This window comes from Giraffa tippelskirchi, chromosome 5 (genome assembly GCF_054371585.1).
Source record: "Giraffa tippelskirchi isolate mGirTip1 chromosome 5, T2T-mGirTip1v1.2.pri, whole genome shotgun sequence".
NCBI classification, from domain to species: domain Eukaryota; kingdom Metazoa; phylum Chordata; class Mammalia; order Artiodactyla; family Giraffidae; genus Giraffa; species Giraffa tippelskirchi.
Window position 1 is genome coordinate 150,538,197 of NC_137279.1, and position 26,104 is coordinate 150,564,300.

The 26,104-nt window shown below is 33.1% G+C and overlaps 1 protein-coding gene across 4 annotated transcripts in view; it reads left to right on the plus strand.

Annotated features, from left to right (window-relative positions):
* The window catches only part of LRRC40 (leucine rich repeat containing 40), a 39,297-nt gene extending 13,425 nt beyond the window's left edge, over positions 1-25,872 (plus strand). The window contains exons 6-16 of one of the 4 annotated variants that reach the window (XR_014053760.1): positions 1,983-2,125; positions 4,454-4,626; positions 8,327-8,414; positions 8,535-8,580; positions 11,136-11,244; positions 14,014-14,121; positions 14,630-14,740; positions 16,952-17,029; positions 19,656-19,841; positions 22,082-22,260; positions 25,757-25,872. Coding sequence is in view for 2 of the 4 variants with exons in the window: in XM_081490666.1 (XP_081346792.1) it covers positions 1,983-2,125; positions 4,454-4,626; positions 8,327-8,414; positions 8,535-8,580; positions 11,136-11,244; positions 14,014-14,121; positions 14,630-14,740; positions 16,952-17,029; positions 19,656-19,841; positions 22,082-22,187 (1,148 nt within the window). In the remaining 2 variants the exon portion in view is untranslated. Of the gene's footprint in view, positions 1-1,982; positions 2,126-4,453; positions 4,627-8,326; positions 8,415-8,534; positions 8,581-11,135; positions 11,245-14,013; positions 14,122-14,629; positions 14,741-16,951; positions 17,030-19,655; positions 19,842-22,081; positions 23,560-25,756 lie in introns of those variants that run through there. The other 3 variants (XR_014053761.1, XM_081490666.1, XM_081490667.1) reach the window with 3 other exon arrangements.
* The last annotated feature ends 232 nt before the right edge of the window (positions 25,873-26,104 follow it).

Below are 26,104 nucleotides of genomic sequence, written 5' to 3' on the forward strand. Positions count from 1 at the left end.
AAAGAGTCGTACACAACTGAGCAACTGAGCACAGCACAATGGTTATTTGTCATTTATTACAGGAATGCATAAATTAAATGCCATAAACTGAATTGACATTTTAGGGGACCCTTTACTTGTGATACCAATAGTTAACTCTGCTTGTTTTTGCCATTTTTCAATAAAAGTATTAGAAAATAGAGCTGAACATAAAATATACCTGGAATGAGTAGGCAAGAAGCATGTGTTTTTTGTTTTTTTTTTAAACTGAGTAGAAATATTGAGAGATAAGAATAGATATTGAAATCAATAGAAAAATGCTTTAAACTTATAGCAGGTTTTCTAATATACTATATAATTTGTCTCAGGTATTTCTGTGCTTTAGCCATTACAAAGATACTTTTAAGCTATCACCAGTAGAACATTTAGTTTTTTTCACTATTCATGACCGAGATTCTACAGTTTCTAACATTTGTGTGGTTCTTTGTAATTCAAAATGCTTTAAAATATATTATTTTGCCATCACAATAGTTCTATAAGTTAATTGGGGGTGCATATTATTTACATTTTAAAGATTCAGGAACCTAGGTTTAGAAATTATACAGCAAATTGTAAAGCCAGGGTTTTCATTTTCTTACTTCATCCCTCTTGCTTTTTCTGCTACTTGCTGCTTGTATTCTCAACCAGGGCTCTTAAGTGCAAAAACTTGTGAAAACTAGTTTCCAGATGTAAAACAAACTTCTTTATAGAATTCACTGGATTTAGGGTGGATCGGATTATGATATTTTCCTCAGTGCCCTAGCCAAATAATACGTAAATTATCATATTATAAATTGAAAGTACTATTAAAGTTGTTTTGAAAAGCTGTTAGTTTCTGTAAACACTGAAAGTAGTCTAAATTCAGTCTTGAATTATGTTAAAATTGACAAGCTCAAAGTACATGAAAAATAGTTGTAAAATACATATTACCTATTCAAACTATAGGGTTGAGAATAGTGGAAAATATAAGTGGAAGAGGGCTTCCCTGATGGCTCAGTGGTAGAGCATCCACCTAATAGGATAGAAGGTGTAGGTTCGATCCCTCAGTTGGGAAGATCCCCTTGGAGAAAGAAATGGCTACCACTCCAGTATTCTTGCCTGGGAAATCCCATGGACGGAGGAGCCTGGTGGGCTGCAGTCAGTCCGTGGGGTCATAAAAGAGTCGGACACAACTTAGTGATTAAATCAACAACAACAGTAAGTGGAGAATCTGCGATATGGATTAGGGAGAAATTGCTTATTAAAGTCTTAAGAAAAAGAAGACCTTTACTTTTCTTCTGTTTTTGTTTTCCATTCTGCCTTTTATGAGATATTCAGGAGGTAAAAGAGAGATGCCGCAAGTGAGAACGTTCTTCTTATCAAGAGCATGAGCTAAGGTGTTAGAAAAAGCATGTAACTTAAAAAAAGTTAGAAAAAAGGAAGGAAAGAAGACAGGGAGAGAGGCACTGTGAGTGGCTGAAAGAGTAAGAGAGAATACATAGAAATCCATGGGTTTTTTGACAGAACAAATACGGGTGTGTAAGCTGCTACTGGCCAGAGTTACTTGACATTCGTTCATATGAGTAGTATGCATGTATATTTATGACTTTAATAATTTAAGGTTTTCTTTAAAGATGTATGATACTGAGGTAAATAATCTCATAGTTTATATATTTTAGAGTACTTTAAGGGAGTACTAGAGTATTTTGTTTTTTAAGTCTTTGCAAAGATGACCTGGACTGTTATTAAACATTGACTTTAGTATCATTGTTTTTCTTTAATTGTAACTAAATGTAAAAATGTTGTAGTTTACATTTATGTAATTCAGTAGTATTCTAGGATTATTGATTATTACAGCAGTGTAGAAAATCACAGTTTTGTGAGTCCTCGTGATTACATGAACATTCTTTGAACGTATATAGAATTGTAAACCAGTATTTTTCTCTATTAAAGTATCTTTGTGTTTCACTGAACATGTATTACAGGATTAAAGCATTTGGATTGTAATTCAAATCTCTTGGAAACTATTCCTCCTGAATTGGCCAACATGGAATCACTAGAATTGCTATATTTGCGAAGGAATAAATTACGTTTTCTACCAGAATTTCCTTCTTGTAAACTATTAAAGGTACTGTTTAGTTGTTTATTAAATATACATTTTCTGAAAGTTAATCATGAAAATGAAAATTTAAACTTATTTTACATTGAGAATATGTATTAGCTATGTGTTTTTTTCTTATAATTTTATTTTTCAAAATTTTATTATGATTGAATATATTAATGTTTTTGTTAATAACAGATTTTTTTAAAAAAAAATAATCGGTTTTAAAAATAAGAATTTGCCCATTTCATCTGGAAGGTAGTTTATAACTCAAGAAGTAGTATTAGGTTGGTGCAAAAGTAATTGTGGTTTTGCATTGTTGAACTTTGCCAGTTGGTATAGGAATACATTTTTAAATAAATGGTTATGTTATATATCATTTTAATGTACATTTCTTTATATTTTTGCCAGTGACATTGCTTGCTGTTTGTAATTATTTTAGACTATAGAAATGATGTTAGACAAAGAGCAAATTCAAGCAATTTTTTTGAGTTTAGAATGGGTTGGAAAGCAGCAAAAACAACTCGCCACATCAATATCAACAATGCATTTAGCCTAGGAACTGCTACCAAACGTACAGTACAGTGGTGGTTCAAGAAGTTTTGCAAAAGAGATGAGAGCCTTGAAGATGCAGAGCATAGTGGCCAGCCATCAGAAGGTGACAACAACCAACTGAGAGTATCATTAAAGCTGATCCTCTTAAAACTACATGAGAAGTTGCTGAAGAACTCATTGTTGACCATTCTATGGTTGTTTGGCATTTGAAGCAAATTGGAAAGGTGAGAAAGTTCAGTAAGTGGATGCCTTAGGAGCTGACTGAAAATCAAAAAAATCATCTTTTTGAAGTGTCTTCTCTTATTCTATGCGACAGTGAATCATTTCTTGATCAGATTGTGACTTCTGACAAAAAGTAGATTTTATACAACAACCAGCAATGACCAGCTCAGTGGTTGGACTGAGAAGAAGCTCCAAAGCACTTCCGAATCCAAACTTGAACCAGAAAAGGTCATGGTCACCATCTGGTGGTCTGTTGCCTGTCTGATCCACAACAGTTTTCTGAATCCCGGCAAAACCATTACGTCTGAGAAGTATGCTCAGCAGATCGATGAGATGCACTGAAAACTGCAGCACCTGCAGTTGGCATTGGTCAACAGAAAGTGCCCAATTCTCCATGATAGCGCCTGAATGCACGTCATACAACCAACACTTCAAAAGTTGAATGAATTGGGCTATGAAGTTTTGCCTTATTTACCATGTTCACCTGACCTCTTGCCAACCGACTACACTTCTTCAAGCATCTCGAAAACTTTTTGCAGGGAAAATGCTTCCATAACTAGCAAGATGCAGAAAATGCTTTCCAAGGGTTCATTGAATCCTGAAGCACAGATTTTTATGCTATAGAAATAAACTTATTTTTTCATTGGCAAAAATGTGTTGATTGTAATGGTCCTATTTTGGTTAATAAAGATGTGTTTGAGCCTGGTTATGAGTTAGACATGACTAAGCGACTGAACAACAGCAAAATAATGATTTAAAATTCACAATACAAAACCTCAATTACTTTTGTACCAACCTAATAGATGATGAAGCTAACAAAGTAAGTTGGGACCATAGTGTAGGAAGCCTGGAATACCAGGAAGAAATACGTGTCTAATTCTTTAAGTTGCCAATTCATATTTACCTCATCGTAAGATCTGTTTAAAATTAATAATTTTTTTTTGATATTAAGTATATAGCATTAACATTGTATTTAAATTTGCCATGCTTTGCTTTCCCTTATGTATACTTTTATGCATTAATATTGAAGTTTCTTTAAACAAAATGGTGACAATGATATAAATAACTGAAAAAATTATCATTTAATAAGATTAATTATCTGATAATCTTAGATTCTGCTAATGGGAAATCAGTATGTATTATAACAATATGTTATTAAAAACCATGGATACAAATTTTGAGTAACAAACATTTATTATAAATAACTTTTTAAACATATACTGATTTGTTTTAAAACTTTAATCTTTCATCAGTATAGCTCTTGGATTTGTATTCTATAAATGTAACTACTAAATCATTTCTCTACCTTGGTTTTTTAAAGTTTGAACTTTCTGCTGGATTAAGCCTTTAATTATTTTTAAGTTACTAGGAAATTCTTGAAAATTTTCTTTTTTGTTATTTTTCTGTAACTGTAAGATAGCTTAAATATAATTAAAAATTTAAGCAACTTAGTCATTAGAAAATTATGCTTTTTCCATGTGTTTTTCAGTGATTTGAAATTAAGATTTCAGTTTTACTTTCATTATCTAGTATAAAATTGAATTCAAGAATACACATGATTGATCTTTGGTTTTCTAGGAATTACATGTAGGAGAAAACCAGATTGAAATGTTAGGGGCAGAACATCTTAAGCATCTGAATTCTATCCTTGTGCTAGACCTGCGGGATAACAAGTTAAAATCTGTTCCAGATGAAATTACACTCCTGCAGTCTTTGGAAAGACTTGACCTAAGCAACAATGATATTAGTAGGTAAGTTTAAGAAGGAATGATATGAAATCATGTCTGTATTTGATTATAATTCATAGGTTAATACATGCAGAGATCTTTTTTATAAGTTGAATTCAATAAATGTGTATTTGGTAGGTGTCATGTGCAGACCTACAAAGGGTAATTAGATTTTGTTCTTGGCAGCAAGCTTAATATACTAATGCAATCAGTTATATTTACAAGTGACTCCTGCAGAGCTCAGTCGGTAAAGCATCTGCTTGCAATGCGGGAGACCTGGGTTCAATTCCTGGATCAGGAAATTCCCCTGGAGAAGGAAATGGCAACCCACTCCAGTATTCTTGCGTGGAGAATTCCATGGACAGAGAAGCCTGGATCGGCTACAGTACATGGGATTGTAAGAGTTGGACACAACTTAGTGCTATCTTTCTTTCTTTTTTTTCTAAGCCACTAGAACATGAACTCTAGGATGGGTAGGTTTTTATCTCTTTTTTTCACTGCTCTAACTTCTATGTCAGTGCCTGGGTTCATGGAAGCTGCCTGATAAATATTTGTTGAATTTGTTAAATAACTATAAAACCATGGGAAAGATATGAAATACTTTGGGGACTTAAAGAAGATACAGGGATCACAATTTATTGAGAAAAATCAAGGCAGACTTTGTGTAAGAAGTAAAATTTTTAGATGATGTTATAGAACTGGGACCAGAGTGAAGCAGGTTAATTGGCTAGAGCACAAAATTTAAAAATGTACTCACTGGGGTATGCCTCACTTTAGTCTCACCATGTGATCTTTCAAGGGTGACCACAGTTTTCAAGTGCATATGTAAAGAGGTCAGAATGACTCGCTTGGCAGGAGAAAACTGCACAAACAAAGCTCTGAAAGTTTAGAAAATAAATTACAGGTATATGTTCAGAGGACAGTGAGGAATCAGGTTTAGTAGGGTACATGTAGTGAGATATTTAGGTCTTGAAAGATAAACTGAGGCCATGTGAAAGAGGTCCTTGAAATCCCTATGAAGAGTCAGTTTTCATTGGTTAAGAGATGAGATAAAAAGCAAAACTAACTTGATTGTAACCTTGTAAGATGATGATAGTGGGTTGAATGGTTTGGATAGGAGTGGGTTTATAGATGAGAATTCTAAATAAGTTCCATTAGATTAATCTAGTAATAATTAACCTGAAAAGGCACACTTGCTATGTCCCGTTTACAGTGTTGACAGCTTTTTAGATTCCTCTCATGTAGTAAGGACCTAAACTGTAGTGACAATGAGAATGGAAAGACAAGAAAAAATGTGAGAGATGTGATGAGTTAGATTGAGTAGTATTTAGCAATTGATTGTGTTGGAGATGCAGAGGAAGAGGATAGTGAGCAGAGAATCATAAAAGCTTATAAAACCATAATATTTAGAGATGGAATTATTTTACAGATATATAAAAAATAACCAGTTAGGTGTCTGCAGTTTTGTGTTTGGATGTCAGAAACCTGGTTTGCTATTAACAGGGAAAAGTTTAAGCAAAGTAGACTTTGTTCTTCCAATGAATACTCAGGACTGATATCCTTTAGGATGAACTGATTGGATCTCCTTGCAGTCCAAGGGACTCTCAAGAGTCTTCTCCAGCACCACAATTCAAAAGCATCAATTCTTTGGCGCTCAGCTTTCTTTATTAGTCCAAATCTCACATCCATACATGACGACTGGAAAAACCATAGCTTTGACTAGACAGACCTTTGTTGGCAAAGTAGTGTGTCTGGTTTTTAAAATGCTGTCTAGCTTGGTCATAACTTTTCTTCCAAGAAGCAAGCGACTTTTAATTTCATGGCTGCAGTCACCATCTGCAGTGATTTTCAGTTCAGTCGCTCAGTCGTGTCTGACTCTTTGCGACCCCATGAATTGCAGCACGCCAGGCCTCTCTGTCCATCACCAACTCCCGGAGTCTACCCAAACCCATGTTCATCGAGTCGGTGATGCCATACAACCATTTCATCCTCTGTCGTCCCCTTCTTCTCCCGCCCCCAATCCTACCCAGCATTAGGGTCTTTTCCAATGAGTCAACCCTTCGCATGAGGTGGCCAAAGTATTGGAGTTTCAGCTTCAACATCAGACCTTCCAATGAACACCCAGGATTGATCTCTTTTAGGATGGATTGATTGGATCTCCTTGCAGTCCAAGGGACTCTCAAGAGTCTTCTCCAACACCACAGTTCAAAAGCATCAATTCTGCAGCGCTCAGCTTTCTTCACCGTCCAACTCTCACATCCATACATGACCACTGGAAAAACCATAGCCTTGACTAGACGGACTTTTGTTGGCAAAGTAATGTCTCTGCTTTTAAATATGCTATCTAGGTTTGCCATAACCTTCCTTCCAAGGAGTAAGCGTCTTTTAATTTCATGGTTGCAGTCACCATCAGCAGTGATTCTGGAGCCCAAAAAAATAAAGTCTGACACTGTTTCCACGTGTCCCCATCTACTTCCCATGGAGTGATGGGACCAGATGCCATGATCTTAGTTTTCTGAACGTTAAGCTTTAAGCCAACTTTTTCACTCTCCTCCTTCACCTTCATCAAGAGGCTCTTTAGTTCTTCTTCACTCTCTGCCATAAGGGTGGTGTCATCCACATATCTGAGGTTATTGATATTTCTCCCGGCAATCTTGATTCTAGCTTGTGTTTCTTCCAGCCCTGCGTTTCTCATGATGTACTCTGCATATAAGTTAAATAAGCAGGGTGACAATATACAGCCTTGACGTACTCCTTTTCCTATTTGGAACCAGTCTGTTGTTCTTGATTCCAGCTTGTGTTTCTTCCAGCCCTGCATTTCTCATGATGTACTCTGCATATAAGTTAAATAAGCAGGGTGACAGTATACAGCCTTGACGTACTCCTTTTCTTACTTGGAACCAGTCTGTTGTTCCATGTCCAGTTCTGACTGTTGCTTCCCGACCTGCATACAGGTTTCTCAAGAGACAGGTCAGGTGGTCTGGTATTCCCATCTCTTTCAGAATTTTCCACAGTTTATTGTGATCCACACAGTCAAAGGCTTTGGCATAGTCAATAAAGCAGAAATAGATGTTTTTCTGGAACTCTCTTGCTTTTTCAATGATCCAGCGGATATTGGCAATTTGATCTCTGGTTCCTCTGCCTTTTCTAAAACCAGCTTGAACATCTGGAAGTTCACGGTTCACGTATTGCTGAAGCCTGGCTTGCAGAATTTTGAGCATTACTTTACTAGCATGTGAGATGAGTGCAATTGTGCAGTGATTTTATAGCCCCGAAAAATGAAGTCTGTCACTGTTTCCATTGTTTCTCCATCTATTTGCCATGAAGTGATGGAACCAGATGCCATGATCTTAGTTTTCTGAATGTTGAGTTTTAAGCCAACTATTTTGCTCTCCTCTTTCACTTTCATCAAGAGGCTCTTTAGTTCTTCTTCACTTTCTGCCATAAGAGTGGCACTGTCTACAATTTAGGAAATGTTTTATAGCTCACATTCTTTTTCTAGTAATCACAATATGACAGTATTGAAACAAGTCTTATTTTTTTTTTTAAACATGTTTGGCATCTATCTCAAAAGGAAATATTTTAGGCCTAAATTACTTGGATTTTCTTTGACACTATTTTATGATGTATAACTTGTCATATGTTGTTTGTTTTATAATCAACTACTTTGTTGAATTATACTTATCCCTGATGTTTTCCTTGAAATGCATTTAATCTTTTATAGTCTGCCCTGTTCATTGGGAAGACTTCATTTGAAATTGCTGGCACTTGAAGGAAATCCTTTGAGAACCATTCGAAGAGAAATTATAAATGTAAGCATGTTTAGAATTCAGCTCTTGTTTTTAAATTTGATATTGAAACATACACATGATCTGTTAATATAAAACTGCAGTGTATGTCAGGTGAATATGTTTTTATCCCCCTCTTTTCAGAAAGGAACCCAAGAAGTCTTAAAATACCTACGAAGCAAGATTAAAGGTACTCTTCTATTTTCTCCCATATTTTGAAAGATAACATGAAAAGTGGTGAAGTGTTAATCGTATATAAATTTACATGTAATTAGTATAAATATTTAGAGGAAATGGCCCCTGATAGATGTGGCTCTAATCTGAATCCATGAGACCACAAATATGCTGAAATTATTCAAACACTCTTAAATTCACAGTAATACTGTTCTGTCCTTAATCTCTGAGTTGTGTTATAGGGTACCAGTTAGAAATTACAATAAAGATTCTGTCAGCACCTAATGCTTTACCTTTGTAAAAGAGCAAACCTTGACTATAAAATAAGGATTCTGTTGACTGGGAAGTATATTAACAGGTTTGAATAATGATGTTGAGCATCATTTGCTTATTAGCCATTTGTACACCTTTGGTGAAATATCTCAAGTTCTTTTGCCCAGTTTTTAATTTTTTAATTGTTGATGTAATAGTTCTTTATATTCTAGGTATAAGTCTCTTGTCAGATACATAATTTGGAAATGTTTTCTAGGCATCTGTGTGTTTATTGTCTTTTCATTTTTCTCAATAGTGTCCTTCAAAACACAATTTTTAAAAAAAATTTTAATGGTCATTTTCTTTTTTTGCTAATGCTTTTTGTTTCATATCTAAAATTTCTTTGCAAAATCCTGTTTTATGAAGATTTTCTACTTTTTTTCCTTCTAAGAGGTTTATACTTTTGCTCTTACACTCATGTCTTTGATCCACTGTGAGTTAATTTTTATAAATGCTATGAGATAAGGGTCCACTTTCATTCTTTTGCATGTGATTATGCAGTTTCTGTGTACCATTTGTTGAAAAGTCAGCTTTTCTCACTGAATGGTCTTGGCATTTCTTGTTGAATATCAGTTAACCATGAATGTAGGGTTCATTCTAGACTCACAAGTTTATTCCATTGATCTGTATTCCAATCCTGTGCCAGTACTACAGTATATTGGTTACCACTGCTTTGTAATAAATTTTGAAATTGGAAGGTGTATAAGTCCTCCTGCTTTATTCTTCTTTCAAAATAGTTTGTTTTGACTATTCTGGGTTTTTTTGCAATCTCATAAACATTTTAGAACCAGCTTGTTAATTTCTACAAAGGAGTAAGTTATCATTCTGATAGAGATTGCATTGAATCTAGATCCATTTATGGAATATTACCATCTTGGTTTTTTTAATCAAAAGGCAATAAATGTAAATGTACAAGAAAATATAGTGCAGAGTAAATCTGTTTCTCACAATAGTTCCCTGCCCCCCAAGAGACAATTGCCTTCCTTTTTACATTCTCTTTGATGCTTATTATTAAAAGTAGCTCTTTGGAAAGTATTGAGAATATTCTATTTTAATATATAATCATGCTAGTATAAATGTATATTTAAAAATAACGCTGGGTTTTGTTGCTGGTTTAATATTGTCTCTGCAGATGTAATTTGACAGTATATATTACATATTCTTTGAAGTGGCATAACCAAACCACTAGGGAACTTCTAAATAGCAAAGCATTTCACTTGAAATCAGTGTTTCCCTCTGTGTCGTTTATCTCTATTCGATAGTCAGTCGTTTATTATGTTACTTCTGTAAATAAAATATTTATATGGATGTATTTGTGTGGAAAAAATAGTTTAATAATTATTGACTAGTGAATATCTGATGAGCTTAAGGCAAGAGAAATATACTTAGTATCATTCAACAAGTTTCATTAAATGCCTGCTGGATTGAGGAAAGATCAGGGATACTACTAATTTTTTTTTAATGTTTTTTTGGCAAGCCTCTGTTCTTAATGTGACTATTAGGACTATTCCATCATTTTCACATTGCTAAAAATTGTCTTATTTTATTTATGTCTAAATGGCTGAAGTCTCTTTTGCAAAAAAAATCACAAAGCCGTTTCTTTTAATTGTGGATGATTTTTGTTTGTTTTGCTTTTTATGCTGTATGATGACAGTGTTAAACATTAAACAGTCTCTAGAGGTTGGTGAAGGAGTTGATTGTATGTAAATGTGAGTAGGTATGCGTGTTAGGAAATATCTATTGAAAATACAGTCTTACATTTGCTAAGAAAAAATCTTAATAAGTATAAGTAATGTACCAAAAGCTTACTAGGCTATGCAAATTGCCAGATTTTAAATGATTGGGGATAATCAGCTTCATTGTGTCCTAAACTGAAAAGATAGGCAGATGCCTGTTTGGTAGACATTTTTGGAAAATAGTACTTTTCCTTTGTTAACAAATTCCTTCATTGGAAGGAATACTGTATTATTTTTGCTTGTTATTGTTTCTTCTGAGACATTGTAGTTATTCTTTATCCTTTCCTACTCTTAAATTTTCTTATGGTAAGATTTATTAAAAGATTTTGAACCTTTTATCTTTTTTCTATTAAATAAAGATCAAACTCTATACCTAGATATGAGTTATTGGAAATAAAGCATATGAAAAGACATTTTCACCAATAATATCTAAAAATCATGTGTACCATTTTTAAGTATTTTCAGGAATTTTTAAATGACTTTATGTATAAATATTAGTTTTATATAACTTTTCTTTTGCCAGATGATGGACCAAGCCAAAATGATTCTGCTACTGAGACTGCCATGACACTGCCAAGTGAATCTAGAGTCAATGTGCATACCATCATCACATTAAAAATGTTAGACTATAGGTATGTAATTCATTTTCTTAAATGTTGTAAAACACATAGGTAACTTTCAGAAATAATTCTTCAGAAAAAAGGACAGTTGGTGAAGAATTCATCAGAGTGCATTAGTACTTAGAATAATAGCAATTGCAAAAAAAGTGATGAGATAAAAGCATATTAAAAGTACAATGAAGTTAAGCCCATTCCTTAGATGATTTGTGTTTATTATGCTTAAGGAGGTCGATATATGGTTATTAATGGTAAATTTTTTATAATAACATTTTATAATTGTAAAAAATGAGACGCAGTATTGTTTGGTAATAAAATTTTCTGACTTAGTAACCAGCATCCAGAGAGAATTTTATATTGGAGGGAGGTCATATATTGGTAACTAAGAAGTGTAAATATCATTTATTTAATGAATACCTCAAGCAGGCAAAGCTTGAGAGGTTGTACTCTGTATATATATCTGAATTCAAGTCATATAATATGTTATAATAATGTGCTCTGGTGGCACATATATTAAACCTGAAATAGTTACAATGTTGGTATGTAAACTGAGGCAGCAGCCTAATGATGTTTATATATTATGGGCATGTGTTTGACTGGAGAAAGAATATACGTATGCAGAAATCAGAAGTGGTTGTCAAGGATTTGTCAGTACTAAGGCAACAATGATAAAAACAGCCAGTACAGTCAGAAGTCTTTCAGTGATTAGCTCATGCTTTGGTATTGTAATGAAAAGAATACATTCTCAAGTCAGATAGTGACAAGGTTTATTCAGTTATCCACAGAACCATCATCAATTCCTGGCCTCTTTTCCTTAATGTGTAGTATCAGTGGGTACTACCTCCTCAGCAGTCAGGATACAGTCTCCATTTCATATTTGCTGTGTTTCATTCACATGCAAATCACTACTCTAAGCCTTCCTTCTTTGACACTGTAATACAAGATAGTACTCATCCATAGTTGTAGTTGTGTCCTTTTCATAGCATACTAGTGTAGTAATTTAGCATGTTTTATTTTACACAGAATATACCCATTTATTTAGTAGATATTTTTGGAACCCATAGGTATCAAATTCTATGTTAGGTTTTGTAATATACCAAATGTTCAGACAGACTTGATTCCTGTCTTGGAATTTCTTAGCTTAGAATTCCTTTTATCTCTGGCTTCCACTCCTTCTACTCTGCATGGATATGATTTATTGAGTTTCTCTTCTATGCTGAACACTGTGCTACTTTACACGTACTCTTCTTTTTAACTGTTTTAAGCAATCTATAAAGTAGTATTGATACTTTTTTTTAATTTTGGTTGGGTTAATCATTCCCATTCTTTAAAGGCACAGATATCACAAAAGCGTAATAAAGGTAGCACTTGAGACTATACATCTTAGATTGTTTTGATTCTAAGTTTATTGTAATTTGTTTTCCTTGGAAACTTGAATTGGACAGAAGTATTCTATTTAAAGTACAAATTATTTCCCAGTCTTAAGGCATAAATGCCTTCAACTGAAGTTTTTAAAATAGCATAACTCTTCAAACTCTAATTTGAATAAATCAGTTCTCTGTGACTTGAGCAATTCTGATTGAAAAGGTAAAAGTGCTCCATCCACACAGCAGATAATGGAACCCAAAAGCAAAAGTGGAAGCATAATAATGGCAAAATTTAGGCTTTTTATCTTGTATTATAGTACTTTTCTTATACAGTTCTCCAGTATCACACATTATATGTAATATTGTTTTCTTGTTCATACAGTCATTCATTTTTGGCATTCCTCTGAAGATTCTTTTTAGTGGATGAAGTTAGGAATTAAAAATTGTAAAAGAAGAACATAAGCATAATGCCTCATTATAACATCAAATTGTTAAATTTGCAAATGTCAGAGTTCTACTATACTTTCTTACTAAAATTATATTTTATTGAAAATATAACTGAAAATTTTAATGGAAAAGAAATGTAATGAAATTTAATGAAAAGAAAATGCCTTTAGATTCTAACTTCATAGAACTGAGGTTTAAAGAAGGTAAATTAACAAAGTGTATTAATGGAAGAACCAGAAATAGTTTAGTCCAAGGCCATAACCCTGTGGACTTTGTCACATGCTAAGTAAGGGAGAAACTGTTTCAGGTTATGAGAAAACTAGCTTAGTACAGTGTTGAACTTTTAAAAATTGATTGTTGTGTGCAGTTAACTCTGTATCCAGAGAAAGTTGACAGCTAAACTCTATTAAGAGATTTTTAAGAAAGGCGGCGAGATAGTCTTAAAATTAGAGATTAAGCTGTACTCTGCGGTACAGGAATCCCAATTGCTGTTCCTTTACTGCATGACTCTTGGACATCTTAGACTTTAAAGGTATCTGTTTTTATTCATATTGAGTTTATGACTGTGAGTTTATGTCACACCAAAGGTGTGACACAAGGTGTTATGACACAATGGGTTGTCTGAATTCCTAACATTTTGTGAGTTGGTATGTTTTTGTGGTATTCTTTATAGAACTTCATAATAAACTACCTTGAAAAATCTCCTTATGAAATCTTTAAAGGCCTTTAAAATGAACAGCAATAATCATGTCTTTCCAGATTGCTAAGAATGATGCACTTTAAAAAAAAAAAATTATTTGTTTGGCTACACCAGGTTTAGTTGAGGCTCTCTGGATCTTCAGTCTTAGTTGGGGCATGCGGGGCCTAGTTCCCTGACCAGGGCCCACTGCATTGGGAGCATGGAATCTTAGGCACTGGACCACCAGGGAAGTCCCAGAATGATGCATTTTTTAAACCATTTTTCATTTAGTGATAAACAGACAGCTTTGATTCCTGATGAAGTGTTTGATGCAGTAAAAAGTAACATTATCACTTCGATTAACTTCAGTAAGAATCAGCTATGTGAAATTCCCAAAAGGTAAGAACTGTTCATGATGCTATTTCTATTAAGCTGTGACTCATTCTCAGTTGTACTTGCATCTTAGTTGCAATAATAATTATTTTTCATAGTTTCTTAATTAGGAAGTATATGTAAAATACCTTACATTGTTAAATTTGAGGGATTTGGTAAAATTTACTTAAGTATTTCCTGAGACAGGAATTAATAAAATATTGCTTAGATTTTGGGGGGGAAGTACAGAGAGTCCATAATTAGTTTAAATATAAACTGAATGGTTTCTTAAACTTCAACATACATTTAAAGTCAAATAGAAATTCTGGGATAGATAATATTGCAGCTGTTTTTAAAAATCTGTTCTTATCAGTTACACATCCAAACTGACTGTGATTTTTTGTGAGAAAAGTAAAAGTTACAGAAAATTTTAACTAGCAAAAATAACAAGCTTTTTTTCTCTATGGTCAGCTTGTAGTTTTAAAGTTCTGACAGTGAATTCAAGTATTAATATTTAAAATTATTATTGTTTCAGGATTGTGGAACTGAAGGAAATGGTTTCTGATGTCAATCTCAGTTTTAATAAGCTTTCCTTTATATCCTTGGAATTATGTACACTTCAGAAATTGACTTTTTTAGATATCAGGTATTTACTGATACTATTGCTTCCCTTTTTTAATAATAATTTGTGTTTTACCCGGTTTTTGCCCTTTCCCTCATGTTTTCCTAAGAAACAAAATTGTCTTTATTAATAACACTTTAGGAGAAATCTAAAAGTAAGCATTGAGGAAATATTTTAATCAGATGTCATTTGAAGTTATGTGGTAAGACAATTATTTAAAATATTAGGAAATACTGACACTTTATTAGATTCATACTTAAGCAAAATTAAAATAGCACATGGAAAGTATTTGCTTCATATTGCTTTTTTCTTTTTTAACATAAAACTGTCCAAACGCTATGCTGGCACAATAGCTAGCATGACTTTATCATAAAAAGAACCTATTTGGTTTCAAAATATATTAACCACGCAAGGCAAGATAAAGAAAATACTGTGATTGACAGCAAAAATAAAGGAAACTATTTAAGGCTCTACAGAGGTAATAGGAAGTTTAATTTAAATATGTCCTAAGTTGAAGTGACAGGATCAAAAGTGTCACAGGGTTTTGAGGGTGATAATAGGTATTTCAGGGTCAGATAGTCGTTTATTTGCATAGGCTTTAAAACTTGATTTATAAAGTATATTTCTATTACCTGGGCTTCTTAACTGCTCATGTATGTTGTTTAGGTGTGGTTTTAGTTTATTAAAATATAACTGCTCTTTCTCCACTCACACAATAGTTAAATTACAGTAAGCTAATTATATCTGTTTGAAGATTTAGTCTTCATACAGAGACAAAAATTTTTTCCTTACACAGTTAAAACAAGTATACTAGCATGTATGCTCTTGCTAAATGTGGAATTATTTCTATTTTCCATGGGCAATTACACTGGCAAAACAGTTTAAAATCACATTTTAGCTCAGCATTAAATGGAACAGTGAGGATGAATTCCTGCTCCAGTGCTGCTGACTTTATTTCTTTTCATTCCATCCTAGTATGTGTGTGTGTCTATCTATGTGTGTGCCTCTGTCTATAACTATACCTGGACATTTCTAATTAAGTGACTAAAATATGCTTTTGTGTTTGATATCAATATGTATAAGACTCTAGGAGAAGATATTAACCAACAGCTGGTATTCAGCATGAATTAATAAAGACAATAAATAATGGAGAAAAATACAGAGAAAAGAAAAAAAGGGCATATGTTGAGTTGTAGAAAGTATGACATATTAATATATTAGGCTTCACTTCTGAATGCAAAGATAGGTTAGAGAAAATTACTCGGTGTGATAGATAACCATCTAGTTGGAGATAATTTTCTCACAAATGTTTTCTATTATTAGTAGTTTTGGGGCTTCTCTCTGGTGGCTCAGTGGTAGAGAATCCACCTGTGGATTCCACTGATGCAGGAGATGTGCATTCAGTCTCTGGCTTGGGAATATCCCCTGGAGAAAGAAATGGTAACCCACTCTAGTATTCTTACTTGGAAAATCCCATGGACAGAGAAGCCTGGTGAGCTACAGTCCATGGGGTCACAAAAAGAGTCGGACATAACTTAGCAAACAAACAGCAATGACAGTAGTAGTTGTATGGGCTCTAGAATACTTCTACCTTCTTGTTATCCTTCTAAATTTTTTCCCAGATCATTTCAGTGGTAAATGAGATTCCCTTTACTTCTGTGTTTTATTATAAGATCTTGAAAAGTTACACATTGTGCAAATTAAAATTCTGAACTTAAAGTAGAAATGGTCTTCCTTAATACTTATATAGTAGAAAACTCGAAGTTTCTAAGTATACAGAATCTCTTTACATTTCTGTTTCATCTTTTTCATGTGATTTTTCAATTATTCTTTGATTATTCTATATATGAAATATTTGTATTAATCAAATACTTAGAATACTTGTGATGTCAAATAATATAGTATTTATAGGCATGACCTAAAGGGTTCTTGACTGTGGAAAGTATTACTGATTGCAATTTGAAGTAGATAAGAGATTCGTTTACAGTGTTTACTCTGTTAAATCTATTATTAAAGAGTTGTTTGCATTACCAGTTGGTTGGACTTTGGTATTAGGATTAGGCCCATTGATCAAATACTAAAGCTGCTGACTGATTTAGAATTCTCAGGACATAGTCTTAATGAAATCAACAATTGACAAACTGAGCTATGTGAATTTTTGTCCAATCAATACTTTAATTATAAAGTTGGACAAATTTTCAAATTTTGTGAATCATCTTTTTCTTTCTAATTTAGGAATAATTTTTTAAATTCTTTGCCTGAAGAAATGGAATCATTGATAAGGCTACAAACAATCAACCTTTCCTTTAATAGGTAAGAAACATCTTACTCAGAATTATTCTGTAGAAAATTTGTAGATCTTACTGGAGAATAGTAGAGATTACTAGAGAATAAAGAGACTAACAAAAAGGCTATATGTTTTTTCGTTTAAATATCCAGGTTTATTGTCACTTAGTTCCACTTAGAGTTAAAAGTGATGTTGCCTTTTTAGAATTTTCACAACTGATTGTCCACATTTTTTTTGTTCTATTTTAAGAAACCTATATATAGCCTAGTAGGAAGACAAATATGCAAATAATAGTTCTCATTGCTATAGAGGAAGCACAGTGCATACATAGGTATTTCCAGAGATTACTTGAAGGTAGAGGAGGTAGCTTTGAAACTGAGGCTTGGAGCATGCAGGGACATGGCATCATATGTAGAGCAAGTAGCATGTATTAATGCCCAAGGATGTGAGAAAATGATATGTTTGGGACCCTTCAAGAAGTTTAATATGGCTCAGACCAAAAAGTGAGGTAGCAGGAGAGTAGAAGTAACAAATGAAATTGGGTGGGTAAGCAGTAGCCAGCCCTTTCAGAGCTTTTTATGCTAGTGAAATTTAGATTGTATTTTGTAAACACTAAGGTATTATAATAATTAGTGAAAGTCGCTCAGTTGTGTCCAACTCTTTGCGACCCCATGGATTATATAGTCCGTGGACTTCTCCAGGCCATAATACTGGAGTGGGTAGCCTTTTCCTTCTCCAGGGGATCTTCCGAAGCCAGGGATCGAACCCAGGTCCCCCGCATTACAGGCGGCTTCTTTACCAGCTGAGCCACAGGGGAAGCCCAGTGTAATAATTAAGAATAACTAATTTTTATTGGGAGCTTATTTATTAATATTTATTGTCTGCTGACACTGGACTAAGTACTTTACAGTATTACCTCATTTAATCTTCACAAAAGCCCTGCACGGTAGGTTCTATTACTATGTCCATTTCGAAATCGAGGAGTGTAGAGCTGGGATTTGAGCCCATGTGGTTTGACTCCAGAAATTGGGCTCTTAACAAGTATGTCATATTGTTTCCTATGATGAAAGTTGATTCTGGTAACAATTTAATATAAATAGTAGTGGCTAACATTTATTATATTACAGATACTGTCCCATGGCCTTCGTATACATTCATTTAATCCTTGTAACAAGTATATAATTTTAGTACTATTATTCATCCTCATTTACAGATAAAATCTAAGGCACAGTGATGTTAAAATACTGCCTATTAAATTTTTGTTCTGCCTACTCAGTTATTTGTGTTTTCTCAAGTATAGGTTATACCTTTGCTGTCATTGTTTAAAAATATAAGTACTTCTCAGATTCTTCTAATTTTTATTTGTGAATTGAACTATCAGTTCTCTATTGATATGAACTATCAGTTCTCTATTGAGTCGTCCATTGAGCTATCAGGGCCTTCCCTGGTAGCTAAGATATTAAGAATCTGCCTGCAATGCAGGAGACCCAGGTTCAGTCCCTGGGTTGAGAAGATCCCCTGGAGAAGGAAATGGCAACCCATTCCAGTATTCTTGCTTGGAGAATCCCATGCACAGTGGAGGCTGGAGGGCTACAGTCCACAGGGTCACCGAGTCCGACTCGACTGAAGTGACTAAGCATGCACTCACGCATTGAGCTATCAATTGCATTGTTAATTAATGTCTTTGGGGAGCTGGCAAAACCTAACCTTAACTTCTGTGTTAACTGGTTAGCGGCATCATTTTTAATTACCTTGTTCATGGTTTGTGGGAGAAGAAGTTGGAGGGACTACTCAAGATGATTTGGTCCATCTGTACTTCTGGTTATTGACTCTTCTGTCCCTCTCTAACTTCAGATCTTCCTTAATGAGTTTACCCTTCATTGTAGTTCATTTTTTTAACATCAAGGCAGCAAAGGAAGGGCAGTATGGGGAAGTGAAAAGGCTACCCCTATACAGTTCTCCTTCACCACATCCTTCTCTTTTCCAGTTGAGGCAGCAGTTTGCCTCACGGTAAAACAAAGCTAGTTTCTTTCCCCCCCACCCAGAGATCCTGAAGGATTTTGTGTTCCTGAGAATTGCTCTGAGAGCCATCAACTTTCCCATTTCTCTTGTGGCATCTTCAGGGTTACTTTGGATAAGAAGCCAGCAACCTAGAGTTGTTTTATAATGTTTTCAAAAACCAAAATGAATGTATTTTTGGTTGTTGGACTCAATGACTGAATTAGTCATTTTTGAAGCCTAAGTCAAAGCAAAGTATACATCTCTTTTTCTTTTAATATTGGCAGTAATTCTGTTTCATAAGAAATAAAAGTAAACTAAGGAAGAATACCTACATGGAGACATTTCAGGAAGATTTCCTTGTCTCCTGAAGGAGAAAAGAAAAACATGGGGGAATTTACTCCAAACTTCTGTTTGATTTTTTTGTATAGTAAATGGAAACTGCTACAAGTCTGTCCACTTAACATATATTTCAAGGTTTCCAAAGCTTATCCAGTTTTAAGAATTTTCTGAAAAATTTAAGTGCAGAACTTATACCAAAAAAACCCCAAAACCCTTACATTAAGAAAGCTTTATGTCATGAGATCAAACCTGCATCATCTTAGGGGATGATTTTGCCTCTGATTCCTGTTTGTTCTATTCATATTCTAATAGGTTCAAAATACTACCTGAAGTTCTGTATCGAATTCCCACACTTGAAACAATTTTGATTAGTAATAATCAGGTTGGATCTTTGGACCCTCAGAAAATGAAGACAATGGAAAATCTGATCACATTGGACCTTCAAAATAATGACCTCCTACAGATTCCACCAGAGCTCGGTAACTGTGTGAACTTGAGGTAAACGCACTGTTCTGCTAAGTTTTTCCGTTTATTCAGTTTGTGAAAGTGTTTTTGTTTCTTTTTGTTTGTTTGTTTTTTGAGGTACTCTTGCAGACAAGTTGAAATAAAAAATGTAATGTCCTGTTAACAGGTAACAAAAATCTGAATCCAAATTCTGTTTTCCGAATTTTACCAAATGTATTTTTTAGTTTAGCTTATATAGCATGATGTATGTGCAAATATAGTACACATATATCATACATGTTGATTATTTTTAGTGATACTTTTCTCATCCCTCTGTATGTGTATAACCTGAAACTACTGCATGAAAACATCAGGGAAATATCAACTCCTTAACTGTGCAGATAGGGATTTTTAAAATCTGATTATAGACTACTACCACTTGTTTCAAGCCCTGCATGGTCTTTCTTACTCTGTGTTTGCTATTCAGCCTCAAGTGCCTTTACCCTGCTTCTGTCAGTAATCAACCTAATTATCACCTTTGAAAACTTTTCCAAACTCCAGGCAGAGTTAGTCCCTCCTTAGATTTCCCATCCTGCTTTGTTAGGACTCGTTTATACCATTTCTTTGCCCTCCTGTACAAGAGTTATCCCAGTGCAAAGAAAGTGGTCAGTACCTAATGAGTGCTTGTTAAGTGAACATAAAGGGAATTTGAGACATGAACAGCAAGCCTAGTAGTTAAACAGAATGTGTCAGAAAAATTTAATTATTGAAAACTGCATATAATGGTTTAACATATTTTACTTTACTAGGACAGCACTGATATCTTTGGTACCTCAATTACTGAGTTATAGAAGGCAAGTGAGTTGATTCTGGTTATGTTCCATAAGTGTATTCTATAAAGTCTCTGTGAAAACCAACTTAGCGAATACTGAACCATTACTCCCTAGGGGAGGCACAGAGTTAGGCTCTTTCAAGCTTCTGGTCACATTTTCATCAACCAATCAACACATAATCTTGTGTTATGTGTGTTTCTGTATTAAGATGCCTATTTAATATTGTTGATTCATTCATATTGAATTGTGGCCAAACAGTTTTATGCCTGAATGAAGCTTATCTAACGTGTATATTTTCTCTGTAAGATACATGACATCCTTCGTGTACTTAGAAAAGCTAGAAATAGTAAGCGTTATGCTTGCAGGCTGTATTAAACAGCAAAATCACCAAGAAAAAATACAATAATACAAAATAAGTCACACTAAATAGACTATAGAAAGAACACTTGTTTATGGTATGAGAGCTGAAACAAGACAGAGCGTCACGTTTTTTGACCTCAGTGTCAAGTGACGCAAATTTTTTGCTGTTCTGTGCATGTCCAAAATGATCTTCAAAGTGCCACGTGTATTGATTTGGAGGTGACTAATAAATTTTAGTGAGCAGGCAAATTAGCAAATGTCTGAGTAATGAAGATTGACTGTAATTAACTTTTTTTCTATAAATTAAGAAAATCAGTCTTTAAAAGAATTCCCATGGCACACAAATATATTTGAAGATATAATTTAGATGTACTGTATAATATGTTGTGAATCCTTTGACATTTGTTTATGTAAACACTTAAGTTATTGAAAATTAAGAAAAAAATCTCTTATAGTTTATTTCAATAAATTAAGTAAGTAAATCAACCAGCCCTTAGATATTAAACTGCACTCATTTCAGAACATTTAAATAAATTTTATAAGTGCATCTGGTCAAGGGAGGAAGTACGAAGGCAGACATGTTAATGTTCCTGGTGTGGATAGGATATATTGACTATGTTATAGTTTTTGATATGAGTATTTGTCAGTTTGTTCATTCTAACACATGTCTAAATATAATTCAACCATTTAGTATATGGTCATTATAAGATTGAGGAGATGATAGGTAAAATAATGGTTCATATCGCAGCTCTTCTATTTAATAACCGTAATCTTGGACAAGTCTTTCTTATCTTTCTGAACTTGTGTTTCCTATTTATAAAATCAAAATATTAATGGTGCCTACATCATAGAATTGTTAAGATCATTAAGGGAGTCAGTGAATGTAAGTTACTTAGAACCATACCTTTCACGTAATGAGTATTCAATTAATGTTATTTCAGTCATTATTATAGTTACAGTTCTAACTGTTTAAATGCTTAGACTGAAAAGGGACAATTAAAAAAAAATACACATATTTTACTTATGAAATAGTAAATGAAATTAGAAGAAATGCCTCCCTGATGGAAAATGTTAAAATTCTGATTTCTCTTTTTTGTTTAGGACATTGCTGCTAGATGGAAATCCATTCCGTGTTCCTCGAGCAGCCATATTAATGAAAGGAACAGCTGCTATTTTGGAATATTTGAGAGACCGAATTCCTACTTAAATTGCAGTTATTACTTAATCTTGGTCATGTTAATTCTTAGACTTCTTAAATTGATAACTAACATTTTTCTAAGGTATTATCTTCATTTATGGTGGTGTAAACACGTATTGTGTTCATATATTTGTTCTAAATGTTTTGCATAAGATTTATGCAAAAAAAAATTCACTCATTTCCACATAGCAGTTTCTTCAAAAGTGAATTTTTATTTATTATAGTTAAATATTTTTATAATGATAAAGCATTTTTGTAGAGATGGATTTTTTTTTCCCATTTCTACTTGTGTTATGTATATTATGACCAACTGACTTGGATATGACCATCCAGTTTCTATCTTCTCTTTAAACTTTTTTTTAATTTCTATCTTTTCATTGACTATACAATTGAATTGAATTTTATTTAATACTGTTCTTTGTCATTTAAAAAAAATAAGGCTTTTCATTATCCATGATAAGACTTTTGCAATATGGTTGGTATCAGTATAAGTTTCAAATTAATATTTATTGTCTTGTTTTGTTTTAATATAGTTGAAATGTTTTTTCCTACTCTTTTTTCCATGTTTCATGAAATCATTTTACCAGGGTTTCTAATGTCACAGAAATGGTACACAAGATATAGTTATTGGTGGAGAAAATAGTAAAAGTGTTGTTTTAATTGCTGTCACAATTTTGAATTTAAAACTTGATTGGACTTTTTTTTTTTAAGATGCTTTAGTACTAAGTTTCCATACAACAACCTAGTATTTCTAGATTCAACACATTAAAAGAAATTAGATCTGCATATTTTTCCCTCAGAGTGTGAGCATTTAAACGATACCTTTTGTTCGTTAAAAAAAAATACTGAAATTTTATTAATTTTATAGATAACAGCAACAGAAAATAAGAGCATATACTGCATAGAAATCTTGAAATGTATTTTATTTAAATACTAAGCAGGTATTTGTATATAGAATTACTCTGTTGATGTGTTTGAATCCTTCCTTTTGCATTTTTTTTAATTTCCAAGGTCTTAATTTTTAAATTTGCTAGTAATGTTAATAAGACTAAATTTGTAGTCATGCGGTAATTTTCTAAAAAGTAATTTGTTATAGGTGAACTGGATTTAATAAAAATTAAATATAAACATTTGTATTTACACCAAAAATATCAGAAGTAGGCTAGTCAGTCATTATAAAATGTACTATGTGATTCTATTAAGTAACCAACTGATAGACGGTATTAACTAGTTTATATAAATAGATAGGTGGACAGGTAGGTAAGTAGGTAATGGATGGATAGATAGCTTTTGGGTGATTGAGACATACTCATATTATGAAAAAAATCATTGCTAATAAAGATAAATACTACATGTTCATTAAAAAGTTACATTTTTCAAATAATGATTACAATGTTTATGTTTTTGGTTTAAAAGAAACATTCCCTTTTCATACAACAACTCTGTTGCTGCCTAAGAAATCAGCTTCCATATTAAACAAAAGACACTTTACAATAAGGTGACATTTTATTATTTATACAGTAAAGAGACTTTTATGTTATTCAAAACACTTTTTTAAATACTGAAAAAGTTGAGTACATCAAAGCCGAAAAATGGCTTTGCTATACACTGCACAGCATTATTATAGTCCCTGTATTTTGTATCTGTACAGAAAGCATCTTCAAAATGCATTCTAATCACATTGTACACCTTTACTGTTCAGTGTCAATACATAAAATAAAACTGGAGAATACAGCTTGCATTTGCAAATTAACTGACAAAGTAATTTCATTGATTCAGTAAATTTAAAATATAGATCCATAGGAGTTCTTTGCACATAAAATGAAGCAGCTTTCAAGGTTGTCATGGTCTCATACAGCAAAAAAACCATTAACTACATTCACAATCTATGTTTATAAAGTAGTAAATATGTCTTCATTCAGTTTTTATTTACATCAATATGTAGTTCAACTAAAAAGTACTGTTAATTGTGATATAGTAGTTTTTTTAACACATACAAAAATGACAATTTTTATATATAATTTAAGCTCAAAATCACAATTATCTCAAAATATTAATTACAACACAGCCATTTCAATTAAACATGTCATGATTTAACTTTTTATAAAATGGTAAAATTTTTTATTAAAGTAAGCAATTTGTTTTGAATTGGCTAGAGTTCACCATGTAGAAAACCTTAAATGATAAGAGGTGTTTCCAGCCCCTCCCACCCAAATTTGTATACAGCCACCTAAGCTAGCAAAGAGACAGAAAAGGCCCCAATTTATAAAGATTAAGCCTCTTTTGCTATACTGCCGTGGCTTATAGTTTCTTCCATAAAAGCTTTACAAGGGGAGTGTCAATAAACTATGCAGTGAAATGCATGCATTAATATACAGTATGTCTATGTAAAATGTTAGCATTTAGTACACATTAAAATGTTCACAAAGACTGCAAAAGAAGTCATAAATAAAGAAGCACTTCTAAGATCTACCAGTTGCAAATTGTAAACTTGAAAAGTACTTAATAATATAATGGAATTTCTTTGAACACAGATCCCAATTCAAGTTCTTTCTCTGGCTAAAGGAGCTTTAGTTTCTTGGCCTTAAGATGTCAGTGTTGTGCTGCACATATGGTAGAGAATTCAGATGTCATAAAAGAGTATGAGTCTAGAGACCGTCTTCATTTTATTAAAACTGTAGCCCAATGTTGCATCTCTGCTTAGGATTTAGTTTTTAAACTTACAGAAGAGTGAAATATTTCACTAACTGAATTATATGACCTCAAATGAAAAGTGGAAAATGTGTATGTGTGCATGGGTTTAGCATATGGAAAAATATTAAATAAATAGGTGGAATTAGAGCTTCATTATACAATAATAAAAGGATTATGCCCCAAAATAACTGAGGTCAAAAGAAATCAACTATAAAATATTTTAGGAATGAAAGAGTTTTCATGGATACTTAAAAATCCTAAAAAAACATAGTATCTAGTATCCTTTTAATTCTTAACAAGCCAATTAAAATTTTGTCATCGTCTTTGTTTAGAATTGCTGTTGTTAATTTAAGATTTCTTCTCTGAATAGAAAGAGACTATAGTTCATATTATACTTTATTTTTATACAGCTGGGTGGGGGCGTGCCCTTAGGTGGTTATAAAGTGGGAAAAATAAAACTACAGTACCTGCAAATCTTACTTTTGCAAGGTTATTTTTGGTGTTCTTTAAAATTTATAAACAGAATTCAGTAGCTTTTTACCTCTCATTTTCAACTAGGAAAAAATTCCTATTTCATACGAAGACAGTGTCATTCTCCTTAAGCTTCCTTTAGTCCCTTCTATACCCTGAATACAGAGAGAAACTTGATTGGCTCTTGAGATTAAAAATATCTGGTTTATGTATCGCTTATTTTTTACATCAGTACTAAGGCTTGCGTTTTTGAGGAGGAAAACGTAGTTGAGGATGTTAACGAGAAATGCCTAAACATCATAAAGCAGTATTAAACATTTATTGCATTCCATTGACACTAGGTGTCATCAAAGCTAAAACCAAATTTTCTAAAGGAAGACTTAACATAAAACATTTCTTTCTGCCCTGAACAGATCCCTTTCCACGTTCAAGACCGATAAGAGTCCTCTGTGTGGAAAGACTGCAAGTATTGAAAATAAAACTTATTACAGCAGTACATTCTGAAAATAAATTACCATGGCTAATATGGGAACTGCTTTATATTCTATCTGCCTGAGAGTTTCATCTTGGTTTTCCTGTGGACTAATCAAAAATTACATAAGATTTCCTGACTAAATAAGGAAAGGGGAAGAGGGACAGAAAGACACAAAGAAATATAAGGTGATTTTTTTTTCCTCCATTCATCAAATACTCTTCCTAATCTAGCTAACATAATGGTCAGTTGACCTGCATACCTGGGTATTATTTAACTCATTACTTTA